This window comes from Centruroides sculpturatus, unplaced genomic scaffold (assembly GCF_000671375.1).
Source record: "Centruroides sculpturatus isolate CEXI.00-Female unplaced genomic scaffold, Cexi_2.0 scaffold912, whole genome shotgun sequence".
NCBI classification, from domain to species: domain Eukaryota; kingdom Metazoa; phylum Arthropoda; class Arachnida; order Scorpiones; family Buthidae; genus Centruroides; species Centruroides sculpturatus.
Genome location: NW_019385214.1, coordinates 28,847 through 45,370, shown reverse-complemented (window position 1 = coordinate 45,370; position 16,524 = coordinate 28,847). Strand labels below are relative to the sequence as shown.

Sequence of the window (16,524 nt, the reverse complement as noted above, 5' to 3'; positions counted from 1 at the left end):
GATGCTTCTTTAATCAGACTTGTTAAGTTAAAGCTTTTTGCATTTGTTTCTTAGATTCTTTACAACTTACTATTTGTTAATTGTCGAGATAATATTATTATGTGTAATTTTTCTCGTTATAGAAAAGAATGGATGCGAACTACGTAGACGTAGGTTCGGAATTTGTTAATGCTTGTATTAACAGTAATAAAAGGAAACTTTTAAAAGTACATAATACCATTATATCGCTGGAAAGTAAATATTTGAATGCGAAAACGTCGATAAAAAGAACGACAAATGCCGTTAAAGATGAGCTCATGGGTGAATTGGATGTTACTTATCGATCGAAACTTCAGTTTCTGCTTGATTTTCAGAGAAAAGTCGAGGAATACCTGTCGAACCTTTTAAATATCTGCGATAATTACCACCGTTTGCGCGATATCTTGAAGCTCGCAGAGAATAGTCCCGACAAAGTTCGTCTTCTACATTATATTCCTCTGGATTTTATACCGGAAGACATTTCGATAGCCAAATCGGCTATTGGTTATCTCAAAACGTGTACTTATTTGCCAGAGGAACTGACTCTTACTACATCCGAAGTGGATAAGTATTGGTTAAAAGTGAGAAATGGCAAGCCTTGGCAATCTCTTTTAATGTATTCTCTAACTGTTTTTGCCGAAAATTTTGTAGGCAGAAAGTTTTATGGGAATGTCATTGATAGAAAGAATGGTTTGTATTTAATTACTTTGCATAACAATTTCGGTATTGATTACAAAGTCTCTGTTTATTTGTATGGTCGTCATGTAAGAAACAGTCCATTGATAATAAAAGTTCCACCTCTTAGAAGTGACAAATATGGATCTTGCTATTCAGAAAACGCAAGTGTAGAGACTTCAACACTTAAAATAGTTGAAATACCGAATCAGAATAAAAATATTCCTAAGCTCAGCGACGACGGTATTTGCAGTCCATTCAACACAGATAACATCAGCTCATTTTTAAAATGTGAGTGGGACAAAAGTACAAGAAGTGCTAACAGAATGGATAATTTGAAGATCGGTGCTACTGGAGGAGATGAGTTTTGGTCTCCGCAAACAGTTGAGAATTTAAATGGCTCGACAAGAGATGATTGTACTCGTGCTCGCAAAAGTTTGAAATATACTGATGACGATGATGAAGGTAAGAATAAATTCACATCCAAAATTTGTTCTATATTTGTTTATCGCGCTTATTTAATGTTCTTTATTTTAAAATATCCAGAGAAAATTGTTCCAGTCACTGCCAAACTCACGCATGTGATTTCTAATCAATGCGGAGTGGATCTTAAAAATCCCATCGGCGTCGCCGTGACTAATAATAAAGACGTAGTTATATGCGACACAGGAAACCACAGAGTTTGGATCGTGGACGAAACCGGAAAGACAAAGGCAATATTTAATACCACGGATCGAGGTAACTTGGTTAGAAAAAGAATTGAAGGTTAAAGTTTAAGATATTTAAATTGAGCAATTGAACTTTCAGGTAAGAGTCTTCGCAGGCCTTCGGCAGTCGTTATACTTCAAAATGGGGATTTAGTTATCAAAGATAGTAATTCGCTTCACTTTTACGATTCTAATGGAATATTCATGAAAAGTATTGGCAATAGAATATTAAACAGACCTTTCGGTATGTATATATGCTTGTAATTATAGTATGAAACAAGTGATTGTATATAATTAGTTGAAAATGTTTTAAGGGTTGGTGCTGACGGAAAATGAAAAGTTAGTGACTCTATGCGAGAGTAGGCATCCGAAGTTGTTTGTGTTTAACAAAGACGGCCAGTTGGAAAGTAAGAGCTTTTATCAGCCGCTATTGAACAGGCCAGAAAATTCGAAATGTCGTTTCATGGCCACGTACAAAAACGAGTTGGTCGTATCCGATTTAGGTGAGTTTAAGATTATTTTTATTCTCTAATAAGTAGAGACTAATTATATTTCCATTGCTTTAGGATTAAGCACGATGTATAAGACTAATTTATTGGGTGAACAAATCCAAGTTTTTGGCTCTTACGGCCGAACTCCCGGAAATTTCAACGAACCGTCGGGAATCGCATTAGATTCCAAAGGTACTATGCTGATAGGAGATAGTAGGAATGATAGGATTCAGGTTAGTGTTCGGTGTTTTTTTAATAATAATGTTTAAAATTATATGCGCAATGAAAATTTATGTAGTTAGTATTCAAAATATCAGAGAGAGCTTGCTTGTTGCTATAAAACCCCGATGTCCATTGGCTGACGGAATAGGATGTCTTATAGAGCCATATATGTCTTATCTGGGTTTCAGGCCAGCTGGTTTTTCAGAAATTTACATAAATGGTTAGCCTTAGTTAATTGAGATCTGTCTTTACATTCCCAACTGCCTTCTTGTACACTGAATCTATGATTGATGTGTTCATATAGTGGAAAGTATTGACATAACCCCATCCCTGCTTTAAACAGTATACATAGTTAATGGACTATATCTTAAAAGAAATTTAGATCAGGGCATCGTTTCTCATTCACTCGTGCTAGCTGACTCTATTTGCGGCATTATTTGAAATGGTTTGCCTGTAATGTGCTAGTGATCCACATTAATTAATCTATCTGTTTATCCAAAAGAAATTTCCAATAGTGTTAATTAGCAATGTTGCAAAAACGTGCTGTTTGCAGTTATGGAAACGAAAGAAAGGTTTACACCACAAATAGACCGTAAATACACGAAAAGGCATAACATAAATAATTATTTTTGTTGAATGGGATCTCAATACTACCTTTGTATGGCCACCTAAAGCTTAGTTCAGCTTTGCAGCCTCTAGCATAGAATGGATGAGTTTCTTTAAGTATTCTATTACAAGCTGTTGATACCAATCCCACTTCTAATATATTCCTGTAATGCTATTTATTTTCAGGCTACTTCTCTGCAATTTTTATACCTACAATATATCAATAGCTCAACCTGACCAGATTTTGCTTCTAATCTGAACCTCCAGGAAGCTTTTTACTTAATAAGAATATTTGCCTCAATTTAAGTAACAATGTTAATAGGCCATAGAGAAAAGGGCACATTATACTTTACGCTTCCCTCTATGACATTGCACAGAGTTGTCCTGGAAGATACAAGATTTGGCATCATAAACTTTCGTTCCTTGATTGTTGGATTTTTGGAATTTGTTTGGTAGGTAAGATGATTTTGTAGCACTATTTATAAAGCGAAGTCTGTATCCCACACCATTTGATTGGCCAGAAACTTTACAGTTTACGTCAAGCAGTCTCTGTTATAGGCCTTGCCTTTTCTTGACCAAGGGCAAGGATTAGAAAATACTGTAAATAGAATGATGTAAACATGGTTTAGACTATACTCTGTCAGTTAAGTTGATATGACATAGTTTGACATGACATCAAAAAACCACCGTGATAGAAAGGAAACAGGCCACATCATTCATTGTCTTTAGGCATATACATTCGGTAATCCAGCAATCGCACTAATCTGGCACCCTTCCGTACAAAGAATGGCAGGATTAGCGAGCATCTACTGTAATAGAAACAGTTTTTGATGATTATGGAAACATTAAGAATAACTTTGTTTTACAGATCTTCGATTGGGACGGAGAATATTTGGACGTAGTGCGGTTTTTGGAACCCATTCGTAGGCCTTCGGATATCACCTTAACTTCCGACGGTTACCTGTACGTTCTTAATTACCTAGACCATTTTCTAGGTATTTATAAATTAGAGATGGACGAAGAATAAGACTACATACAATACACACGTAATATTTGTCATAAATTACATAGAGATATGTTCATTGTGTCCATTGTTTAATGTTTATTTAATATAAAATATATTGTTCCTTTTTCTGTCTGCAAGAAAACAGACAATTTAAATTGTTTCAACATTGTGTTTATTTGAAAAATTCCAATTTGTATTTGTTATATTTGAAGTTTTTAGCGATTTTAAGTGTGCGATTGGCATAATAAAACGCAAAAAGTAATTTAAATACTTTAAAAATGTACGTAAAGTTTCATATATAAATAAATTGTCTGGTTTTAAATTTATTTTTAAAAAATGCTGGAAAAACGCGACAGAAAAATCGAAAAGTTTTCGCCCCTTTATTCAAAATTCGAAAAAAAAACATGCGTAATCAATTGCGCATAAGAAATTTAAACAACTTTTCAAAATTTCGAACGGTAATGTGCGCCATCGAATGCATAACAATGAATTTTTTACTCTGCCTGTGGGCACTACAGGCCTTTTTATCGAGCACATTGTAATAACGTTAGGACGGCCCCCGATGTATACGGGACAGACCGTTTTTCGACTGCCCAGGACCACCTCTACACGCGTATTCCTTAATGCTACCGTTTTGGCAAGAAGGGGGATTAATCGTTAAGTGTCAAACGTTAAAAATGTCACAAAAGTGTAAATATTGTTTTTTTTTTATTTTTTTAAACAACCGTAATCTTAACAGTTTTATTGACTAATGTGATTTATGTATTAAAAAAACCCCGATAAGTTCTTGTATATAGTAGGAAAATGACGTAATATCACGCTTGCCAAAGCTTTGCGTAGCATAGTATGACGTCATATGTGCAGTGTTAACTTCAGACATTTTACTTCTGGAGAATGTTTTGGGGAGAAATATTTTCAGGTCCCCTGTTAATAGAGGCCCTCAGACAATTTTCCTTTTTGTCCATAGGATAATGCGCCACTGCTAATATGGTATACTGTATTAACATTGGGAAAAGTTTTCCCGTTTAGGGAGGTTTTCGTTTAATTCGGGTGGTTCCGTTTTGGACAGGTTTTACTGTAATTATTACATCTATTTCGATCACTTTTGAAGACCTTTTACTAATACATATGTATAAACTTGAGTGTAAATACGGTAAATGTTGTTCGATGTTGTATGTTGAAAGTATGAAGATAATGTGAATACATTACAGTATCTCCATACTTTTAACATACAAATAAGAATATTACAACTTTTTGTAATTACTAAATTTAGAAATAGTTTATGAGAATAATCAGTTAAATATTATTTACGTATTGATGCATTTTATTTGCGCTTCAATTATGCCAAAAACTATTAGAATTTGTATATTTTATGTATTATTTTTAATTAAATGTAAATACGGGATGTCCTAAGTATAATCGGCCCTACTCACGATGAATTTAGGCAAAGGATACTCGCTAGAAACTTTGTTTTAGCATTATTTAAACTTAGAAACTTACAAAAGATTAATTAATGGTATTCTTATTCATCTATGTACCCTTGTGTACGAGTAATAATGGTTAGACTGATTTTACATAAAATAGTCTACTAATATATATCCTATAAAATGATGTACTGTACATCACTAATATTTTATAATCTCTGTGAGCCGATTTTAAATGGGACACCCTTTATATATAATATACATAACATCATAATTTTCGGTGTTCATCAATCCAATACTAGATGAAGTCTCCTGAAGTTTAATCTGTCTTTTCTTTGGATACCCTGTTCTTTTTTTCCTGCAGATTTCCAGTCTAGGAGGATCTTTACTTATCTATTACCTGTTCTTCTGACAGTAAGTAGATTTCCACTTTAATGATTATATAATATACTATATACNCATGTGTGCAGAACGCTTAATGCATTTGCTATATTAAGCATCGAAAAAGAAATTGCAAAAATTATAATTTTCCTGAAGTAATTCATGTATTAGCAAGAACAAAATCAAGCTTTAAATAAACATGCATTAATATATGTTCGTGTTTGTAATTTTTATTTATTTTACAAAAAATGTAGGGCCCAAATAGTTTCTTGCACCCGGGCCCCTTTATAGAGAAGGCCGGCCCTGGCGATTCGTTTTCTGTTGTGATCTGGATCTCAGATTGTAATTGCTCTATCAACTCTTCTTGAATTTTAATCTGATTTCCTTCTAAGTAGCGAAATTTTGATAATAAGTAGTAAATGTTGCTACCTATCACTATCTCGATTACACATCTGAATGCTTCATAACATAGATTTTCAATCATTGGGATAGTTTCTCGATCATCAATTGAAAGTTTTGTTCGCTCAACAATTTTTATTTTATTCAACAGTAAATATTGTTATATCATAAAACCCGTTTTATTGTTTAAGTCAGCAGTTTCCAATCTTTTTTGACTTGCGTACCCTTTGCAGCCCATTTTTCTAAATTGTACCCATTAATTAGTAAATTGGTTGTACTTTATATAATTGTATTTTAAACTTAACTGTAAATAAATAGCAGTGACTTGGCAAGAAAGGTGCACAGGGCCGCTGAATTGATGAAAATTAAAAGATTATATCTGTATAGATATAAATGTTTAGTGTTTGATGTATTATCTACTTTTCTACTTACCATACTTTGAGGTCGGTTAATAAAAAAGAAACTAATAATAAATTAAATAATTAAAGTGAGTGTCCATCAATGGCCGAGTGTATAAAAACTACTGAACGCTGATTGGTCGTGGGTTCGCGCTTCGCCAATGGGGTGGCCACGTGGAGTTTTTCGGATTTTCTTCACGTTTGTAACACCTAAATAGAGGCCAGTTTCCTAGAGAAAGTTCTTCTGGGAGGCATCCCCTTCGGCAGATCGCTCACGTGTCGCGTTGTCGTAAACAACTAATCCAATCCAAACGACATTTTTAATTTCTTTAAAATTAGAAATAAACGAATCAATAGTAAAGCAAAGAAAATCTTTAAAAAGTTTTGAAAGAGCTCTGGTAAAACGGTTATGGTGGTAACCAGCCGCTCTGGGGATCCGAGATCGCGACAGGATGGATTTAAAAAAAACCAAGAATTTTCCGGATATGTCTCGCCAAGAATTTTCCGGATATGGGTTCGGCCAGGCCCCAATGTGGGCCTGACCGAACCCATAATGGGCTTGATGAAAACGCTTTCTTGGTGCTCGTAGATGTTACCTATGGTTTCAAAATGGCCGCGCTTCGGTTAGGTTCGTTTCGTTCCGTTAGATTAGCTACATTTTTTTAGACGTTTTCTTTTCTTTATTATTTATTTATTTATTTATTTTGTTCAAGAACTACCGTGAATCAATACTAGTGAAGTTTGGCACTCGGCGGCCTGCCGGCGGCACCCCTCCGGGAGGAATCCGTCTGGACCACGATCAGTCGGAAGCGCGGCCATTTTGGAACCATAGATAACATTAATGCAATAAAAATTATTTTCATGAATAATTTTGCTGTTACTGAATTCAAAACGGACAGAATGCGCCATTGCGTGACAACTGCAAATCTTCTCTTTCCAACTGAAATTGTACGAAAGTCCAAATTTTACGGTCCTCCATTAATATTGTAGATCATTAGTAATTCAAACATCATCTTGTAATGCGTGACATCCAGATGTAACGCTATATGGGGATACAAATTTTCATCCACGTCGGGCAGATCACATTTCAATCCGATGCGGATGAGGGATGAAGAATGATTCTAATTATTACTATGATAAATTATGAGTATGTGGATCGAACTGGAAACAAGCGGCATCACTTTTTATCGCGCCGTTATTTGGTCGAACTGATATACAGTACTGTATTTAAGAAAGATTTATTCTAAAATATGTTTTAATCATTTTTGTCTTTTAAACACTGAAGTTTCATCGGTTCAAATATACGTGTTTCGGATTTTCTCCCAGTTTCCCACTTCGTTGCGATGATTTTAAAGTTAGATTCATAGAAAGTTTGAAGGATTTAGCATGTAGATAGTAGGAGTGAGAAGTTTCATTATTTATAGTAAAATTAATAACATTTCATAGAAAATATCTATAAAAATAAATCGTACAATTATATTTTGAGTTTTGAATGAGAATGAGTAAAAAATTTTTTTTTAATTCTATTATTTCGTTTTTTTTTTTTTTATCGGGATTGTAGAGGGCGTGACGAGATTCAAATTTGAAATGTGACCTTTCGTCGTCCCAATGTAAGTCTTCCAAAAGGTATTTTGCTAACTGGGTACACGAATCTTCAGACCACTGAACCTTTTCGGCTTTGAGTAAAACATATAAAATGTATCAATCCGCAAACGTTTTCGAATTCCACCCGATTCCGGCTTCGGGCTGAAAGAGTAGGTTTCGAATTGGAATGCATCGAATAGAATGCACGTGTAGAATTTAAATTTGAAGCCCACCAGAGGCCAAGCGGTTTTCGTTCCTCGGTTCGCGCCTCGCTTCCGGGTTTTCTCCACGTCTGTAACGACTAAATAGGGGCCAGTTTCCCTTAAAAAGACCTCTCGGAAGGCGTCCCCCCCTTGGCAGATCGCCCAAGTGTTGCGTTGCCATAACTTAACAACAATTCAAATTTGAACAGACCAATATAACGCGTTGAGCCCTACTACGTCGCAAAGGTTATAACGACGTTTCGTTCCATGCTCTCCATGATTTAGATAGCTGTATCTCGTCCCTACAGTTGATGCAATTGTCAGCTAAGGCTGGCTTTAAAAATAGGCTATTTCAATGGACTGAAAGAGTGAAGTGGTTCCAATTTGTAGAGGGTCTGATGAGTTGGGCCTGATTTAATTTAGCCTTTATATGGGCTTTATAGGCAAAGCTAGACAGGGTAATGATGTTTTTCAGTGCTTTAGTTGTGTTCACGTATCCTCTGTTCTGATGACCTTCTGGTGGCACCCAAGTAGACCAGATCTTTCTCGAACCTCTCGTCTCTTATACACTTCTGGGAGTTTCTGGTGGTTTGGAGATCTTTTCCGATTCCTAATATCGTTTCATAATAACGAATATCGTCGGATTCCTCGTATATATAATTTTCAACTCTCTGCACCTTGCTATGTTTGCATATATATTGATGGCAATTTATGGTTGAAATTCATACTCAATAGACAATTTGAGCTTCTCGAAGTCGAGATTAGTTCAATAACTCCATGAAAAGAAATCTCAAGAATTCAAATCTGGAGAATATACGAACCAATTAAATCCACATCATGCAAATTTCATTAAAACACGTTTTAATATGCTGGCTTGAATGGTATTCATGAAAGATTTATATGCTTGCATCTTATATCATTGAGATTGGTTGATAATAATAATAATAAGCGCAGAGTCCGAACGGTTAGGAGTTGAAATTTGGTACTCAGGGTACGTCATAAGAATGTACACTAAAAAAGATATATCGAAATTCCCCCCACGGGGGAGAGGGAGAGAGTTAAGAATTACCCTGAACTCGGATTCTACTGTACTATTTTAGATGCGGTTGTTTGCGTTTTGCGGAAAATCGAACGTATTTTTAGACCCACCTAAAATTCTCTAATTAGTCTCGGAAGAGGGTGAACCTAGTTATTGCAACCACTGAAAACGGGTAAGATCGACTATAATCTAATAATTTTAATTTTTGTTATCGTTACTTTTTGCCCGAGCAACGCCGGGCTTATCTGCTAGTATTGTAATAAAGCATTAAACTTGATAACATTTCGGGTCCATCAAGTTTAATGCTTAAAGATCAGATGCTTCTTTAATCAGACTTGTTAAGTTAAAGCTTTTTGCATTTGTTTCTTAGATTCTTTACAACTTACTATTTGTTAATTGTCGAGATAATATTATTATGTGTAATTTTTCTCGTTATAGAAAAGAATGGATGCGAACTACGTAGACGTAGGTTCGGAATTTGTTAATGTTTATATTAACAGTAATAAAAGGAAACTTTTAAAAGTACATAATACCATTATATCGCTGGAAAGTAAATATTTGAATGCAAAAACGTCGATAAAAAGAACGACAAATGCCATTAAAGATGAGCTCATGGGTGAATTGGAAGTCACTTATCGATCGAAACTACAGTTTCTGCTTGATTTTCAGAGAAAAGTCGAGGAATACCTGTCGAACCTTTTAAATATCTGCAGTAATTACCACCGTTTGCGCGATATCTTGAGACTCGCAGAGAATAGTCCCGACAAAGTTCTTCTTCTACATTATATTCCTCTGGATTTTATACCGCAAGACATTTCGATAGCCAAATCGGCTATTGGTTATCTCAAAACGTGTACTTATTTGCCAGAGGAACTGACTCTTGCTACATTCGAAGTGGATAAGTATTGGTTAGAAGTGAGAAATAGCAAGCCTTGGCAATCTCTTTTAATGTATTCTCTAACTGTTTTTGCCGAAAATTTTGTAGGCAGAAAGTTTTATGGGAATGTCATTGATAGAAAGAATGGTTTGTATTTAATTACTTTGCATAACAATTTCGGTATTGATTACAAAGTCTCTGTTTATTTGTATGGTCGTCATGTAAGAAACAGTCCATTGATAATAAAAGTTCCACCTCTTAGAAGTGACAAATATGGATCTTACTATTTAGAAAACGCACGTGTAGAAACTCCAACACTTAAAATAGTTGAAATACCGAATCAGAATGAAAATATTCCTAAGCTCATCGACGACGGTATTTGCAGTTCATTCAATACAGATGACATCAGCTCATTCTTAAAGTGTGAGTGGGACAAAAGTATAAGAAGTGCTAGCAGAATGGATAATTTGAAGATCGGTGCTACTGGAGGAGATGAGTTTTGGTCTCCGCAAACAGTTGAGAATTTAAATGGCTCGACAAGAGATGATTGTACTCGTGCTCGCAAAAGTTTGAAATATACTGATGACGATGATGAAGGTAAGAATAAATTCACATCCAAAATTTGTTCTATATTTGTTTATCGCGCTTATTTAATGTTCTTTATTTTAAAATATCCAGAGAAAATTGTTCCAGTCACTGCCAAACTCACGCATGTGATTTCTAATCAATGCGGAGTGGATCTTAAAAATCCCATCGGCGTCGCCGTGACTAATAATAAAGACGTAGTTATATGCGACACAGGAAACCACAGAGTTTGGATCGTGGACGAAACCGGAAAGACAAAGGCAATATTTAATACCACGGATCGAGGTAACTTGGTTAGAAAAAGAATTGAAGGTTAAAGTTTAAGAGATTTAAATTAAGCAATTGAACTTTCAGGTAAGAGTCTTCGCAGGCCTTCGGCAGTCATTATACTTCAAAATGGGGATTTAGTTATCAAAGATAGTAATTCGCTTCACTTTTACGATTCTAATGGAATATTCATGAAAAGTATTGGCAATAGAATATTAAACAGACCTTTCGGTATGTATATATGCTTGTAATTATAGTATGAAACAAGTGATTGTATATAATTAGTTGAAAATGTTTTAAGGGTTGGTGCTGACGGAAAATGAAAAGTTAGTGACTCTATGCGAGAGTAGGCATCCGAAGTTGTTTGTGTTTAACAAAGACGGCCAGTTGGAAAGTAAGAGCTTTTATCAGCCGCTATTGAACAGGCCAGAAAATTCGAAATGTCGTTTCATGGCCACGTACAAAAACGAGTTGGTCGTATCCGATTTAGGTGAGTTTAAGATTATTTTTATTCTCTAATGAGTACAGATTAATCATATTTCCATTGTTTTAGGATTAAGCACGATGTATAAGACTAATTTATTGGGTGAACAAATCCAAGTTTTTGGCTCTTACGGCCGAACTCCCGGAAATTTCAACGAACCGTCGGGAATCGCATTAGATTCCAAAGGTACTATGCTGATAGGAGATAGTAGGAATGATAGGATTCAGGTTAGTGTTCGGCGATTTTTAATAATGATGTTTAAAATTATATGCGCAATGAAAATATATGTAGTTAGTATTCAAAAGAGTATCAGAGAGAGATTGTTTGTTGCTATAAAACCCTGATGTCCAATGGCTGACGGAATAGGATGTGTCTTATAGAGCCATATATGTCTTATCTGGGTTTCAGGCCAGCTGGTTTTTCAGAAATTTACACAAATGGTTAGCCTTAGTTAATTCAGATCTGTCTTTACATTCCCAACTGCCTTCTTGCAGACTTTGAATCTGCATCTATGATTGGTGTGTTCATATAGTGGAAGGTATTGACATAACCCCATCCCTCCTTTAAACAGTATATATAATTAATGGACATATAGTACATACATAATTATATATTAAAAGAAATTTAGATCAGGGCATCGTTTCTCATTCACTCGTGCTAGCTGACCTCTATTTGCAGCATTATTTAAAATGGCTTGCCTGCAATATGCTAGTGATCCACATTAATTAATCTATCTGTTTATCCAAAAGAAATTTCCAATAGTGTTAATAAGCAGTGTTGCAAAAACGTGCTGTTTGCAGTTATGGAAACGAAAGAAAGGTTTACACAACTAGACGTAAATACACGAAAAAGGCATAACGGAAAAATAATTATTCATGTTAATGAATAATTATTTTTGTTGAATGGGATCTCAATACTACCTTTGTATGGCCACCTAAAGCTTAGTTCAGCTTTGCAGCCTCTAGCATAGAATGGATGAGTTTCTTTAAGTATTCTATTACAAGCTGTTGATACCAATCCCACTTCTAATATATTCCTGTAATGCTATTTACTTTCAGGCTACTTCTCTGCAATTTTCATACCTACAATATATCAATAGCTCAACCTGACCAGATTTTGCTTCTAATCTGAACCTCTAGGAAGCTTTTTACTTAATAAGAATATTTGCCTCAATTTAAGTAACAATGTTAATAGGCCATAGAGAAAAGGGCACATTATACTTTACGCTTCCCTCTATGACATTGCACAGAGTTGTCCTGGAAGATACAAGATTTGGCATCATAAACTTTCGTTCCTTGATTGTTGGATTTTTGGAATTTGTTTGGTAGGTAAGATGATTTTGTAGCACTATTTATAAAGCGAAGTCTGTATCCCACACCATTTGATTGGCCAGAAACTTTACAGTTTACGTCAAGCAGTCTCTGTTATAGGCCTTGCCTTTTCTTGACCAAGGGCAAGGATTAGAAAATACTGTAAATAGAATGATGTAAACATGGTTTAGACTATACTCTGTCAGTTAAGTTGATATGACATAGTTTGACATGACATCAAAAAACCACCGTGATAGAAAGGAAACAGGCCACATCATTCATTGTCTTTAGGCATATACATTCGGTAATCCAGCAATCGCACTAATCTGGCACCCTTCCGTACAAAAAATGGCAGGATTAGCGAGCATCTACTGTAATAGAAACAGTTTTTGATGATTATGGAAACATTAAGAATAACTTTGTTTTACAGATCTTCGATTGGGACGGAGAATATTTGGACGTAGTGCGGTTTTTGGAACCCATTCGTAGGCCTTCGGATATCACCTTAACTTCCGACGGTTACCTGTACGTTCTTAATTACCTAGACCATTTTCTAGGTATTTATAAATTAGAGATGGACGAAGAATAAGACTACATACAATACACACGTAATATTTGTCATAAATTACATAGAGATATGTTCATTGTGTCCATTGTTTAATGTTTATTTAATATAAAATATATTGTTCCTTTTTCTGTCTGCAAGAAAACAGACAATTTAAATTGTTTCAACATTGTGTTTATTTGAAAAATTCCAATTTGTATTTGTTATATTTGAAGTTTTTAGCGATTTTAAGTGTGCGATTGGCATAATAAAACGCAAAAAATAATTTAAATACTTTAAAAATGTACGTAAAGTTTCATGTATAAATAAATTTGCTGATTTTAAATTTATTTTTAAAAAATGCTTGAAAAACGCGACAGAAAAATCGAAAAGTTTTCGCCCCTTTATTCAAAATTCGAAAAAAAACATGCGTAATCAATTGCGCATACGAAATTTAAACAACTTTTCAAAATTTCGAACTGTAATGTTCGCCATTGAATAAACACTACAGGCCTTTTTATCAAGCACATTGTAATAACGTTAAGACGGGCCCCGATTTATCCGGGACAGACCGTTTTTTCGACTGCCCAGGCTCTACAGACATATTCGTTAATGCTATCGTTTCGGCAAGAAGGGAGATTATTCCTTAAGTGTCAAACGTTAAAAACGTCACAAAAGTGTAAATATTATTGCTTTTTTAATTTTTTAAACAACAATAATCTTAACAGTTTTCTTNAAAAATAATAATAATAATAAGTTTCAATAAAAATGATAAAATGTAAATTGAATTTTATCATAACGAGTTTGCTTGAATTTCGTTTCTTCTGAAATCGCAGCAATGCGCGACGGGTAAGCTAGTGTTATATAAACAACAAGCCGAGAAAGTAAGAGGAAAGATTTATGCAACAATTTCATAGGAATAAAATCTTTAACAGAAATCAGAAACAAAAATTGCCATTTCACATTGCGTCTAGTTTCAGTTTTCTGTATTCTGTACCCATATGCAGAAGTCAAGGTTGACTCTAGTGGACCGAAAGGTCCACTAGAGTCAACCTTGACTTCTGTAGAGTGACACTGTAGAGTGAACCTTGACTTCTGACAACCAGCAATTACTGTATTTATTGTGACATCACAATGCCGAGCTGCAGTTTTTCGTCACGATGCTCTCAATTTTAGTAATGAATTCCCCCTGTACATCATACTCTTCCTATTAATAAGAGAGTTAGGCCAGTCATCTATCTAACTCCATTTAGAAGGAAATATTTGAATTGGAATAACGTGACTTCTTGTACAAACCAGAAGTTCTTATATAGTTAATCGGAGCCTCCTCCTTTAAGTTTTCCATATCTGGTCTCGATTTTCGTCTTTCTAACTCCGTTCTCGAGATTAACAAAGGATAGAAAAACAGACGGAATCAAATCAGAATTTATAGGTCTTCAATTTTTGAAAATTGTAGCGCGATATGGATGGTATGTATGTATGTATGTAAGTAAAACAGCGCTTTTGGACACATTAAGTAGAATTTTCCATTAATATATAAAATAATAAAAATATTTTATTTTAAATATTTTCACCAATTGAGTGAATGTTGAGGTCAGAGACTATCATCAGTGTTCATAATATAGTTTATGAGTAAATGCCCTTGTAAGACTTCCAGAACGTACAATAAAATATGAAAATTATCGTTCTAGTTTTTATATACAGTAGGTGATATTTTAATGAGTTTAAAATGATGTGACAAAATGATAAATTATGTTGCTTGATATTATAGTACAGACTAGCTTTTTCTGTTAAATTTTTTCCACTGATTTTCTTTTATTTATAACAGTAAAGCCTGATTTTATAAAATATATACTGTACTATCCGGCATCATCCGACTAGTGATTTACTCTTTTTATTTATTCTTCTGGCAGATCGACGCGATACAAAAATAAAAGAACAAAAAAAGAAGCAGACAGCAGATTTAACGTTGAGATCGCTCCTCTAGTCGGATTTTTTAGATTATATAGGTTATATTCATTGTTGTAAGGAATAAATAGACATATATTTATACATTTGGAATAAATTTCTTTCCGAAAATCTTCCAGCTGCCACCTTACACGTGCACAGGAAATTAAAAAAATAAACTTTAGTTACCACTGCCTCCCTTCTCCACTCGCTGTGACATATAAAAACCACTAACATTACCTCTAGACCAGTGTTTTTCAACCTTTTTTTTTATCTCACAGCACATTTAAACCTATAAGTTTTTGCAAAAAAATCACGTGATTTAAAGTTGTGTTTGTAAGCATTCTATTGCCGTATTACTTTATTGCCTTATTTATAGGGTTTTTCGCTAAATTGTCCGGCTATTGACGTAATTACATACTATTTTGTTTTCTATTCTTTGGTTACCTTAAAGTAAAAACGTTAATCGGCGCTGAAATGGAATCAGATTGTGTCCTGATAATATTCAAATCACATTTAAAGGATTGTTATCCACAGCCAGTTTTTCTGGTAATTGTTTCTTGATTTCCTATAATAATTAATACTGTAAAAATGACTTTTAAGTAAAATCTTGTAAAAACATTGCCACGCACAAAAGAAATATGGCGGCACTGTTAACCTACCGCTTTGGGGGATCCAGGATCGAATCTAAACGAGTTTAAAATCTGGAAGTCGTCCATTTGAATACTTTGGCCCTCGTCCTTACCATCCATAATAGGCTTGCCATAAAAGGCCCTCTTAGTACCCAGTGGGCGTAGAGACATGCTCAAGACGGATTGTCCAATAAACCAGTTTTGCCAACGTAAATAATTTTTAAAACGACATTTTGAAATTGGAACGAATAAATTTTAATATTTCTTTTCTGTGTGTGTCAATGGGAAGGGCTTAAACCCCTATAGTCCCCGGTGGATTTGCCCATAAAAATAAAATACTTTGAATTCTTCTATTGTAGAGTTTTTAATAATTTAAATGCATTTGAAAGTACATTCTAGAACATATTTTTTATATTTAAAAGGAGAGAATTAAAAATTTGCATATTTTAATTTATTTTGTTTGCAGCATTCCATTATAAACACACAATATACTTTCGTAACATGGAAGTTAAATTATTGCGAAAGTTTATCTTAAACAAAAAAATTGTTAAATTGAAGGTCTTCCAGAAAATAAAACCTAATTTGATTTCTGGATTTCAAGGAAAATAGTGAAATGACGAGATGTTATGTAAAGATTAGAAGTTCGTTCTTTGGAATGTTCCTTACCTGCCTAGTTTAATCTCCTGTAAAACTAAACGTGATTTTTTTTTAATTTCATAGAAATA

At 34.4% G+C, this 16,524-nt stretch overlaps 2 protein-coding genes across 2 annotated transcripts; both read left to right on the top strand.

Moving 5' to 3' along the window:
• The first annotated feature begins 124 nt into the window (after positions 1 to 124).
• On the top strand, positions 125 to 3,914 carry LOC111636253. Its single transcript, XM_023381463.1, has 6 exons — positions 125 to 1,158; positions 1,240 to 1,431; positions 1,501 to 1,644; positions 1,715 to 1,903; positions 1,967 to 2,124; positions 3,588 to 3,914. The coding sequence occupies exons 1-6, from the start codon at positions 129 to 131 to the stop codon at positions 3,744 to 3,746; spliced, it is 1,872 nt and encodes a 623-aa protein (XP_023237231.1). The 5' UTR covers positions 125 to 128; the 3' UTR covers positions 3,747 to 3,914.
• Positions 3,915 to 7,882: 3,968 nt separating this feature from the next.
• LOC111636255 lies at positions 7,883 to 13,551 on the top strand. Its single transcript, XM_023381465.1, has 7 exons — positions 7,883 to 7,937; positions 9,592 to 10,627; positions 10,709 to 10,900; positions 10,970 to 11,113; positions 11,184 to 11,372; positions 11,436 to 11,593; positions 13,107 to 13,551. Exons 2-7 carry the CDS (start codon positions 9,598 to 9,600, stop codon positions 13,263 to 13,265), a joined length of 1,872 nt encoding a protein of 623 aa, XP_023237233.1. The 5' UTR covers positions 7,883 to 7,937; positions 9,592 to 9,597; the 3' UTR covers positions 13,266 to 13,551.
• Positions 13,552 to 16,524: the final 2,973 nt, after the last annotated feature.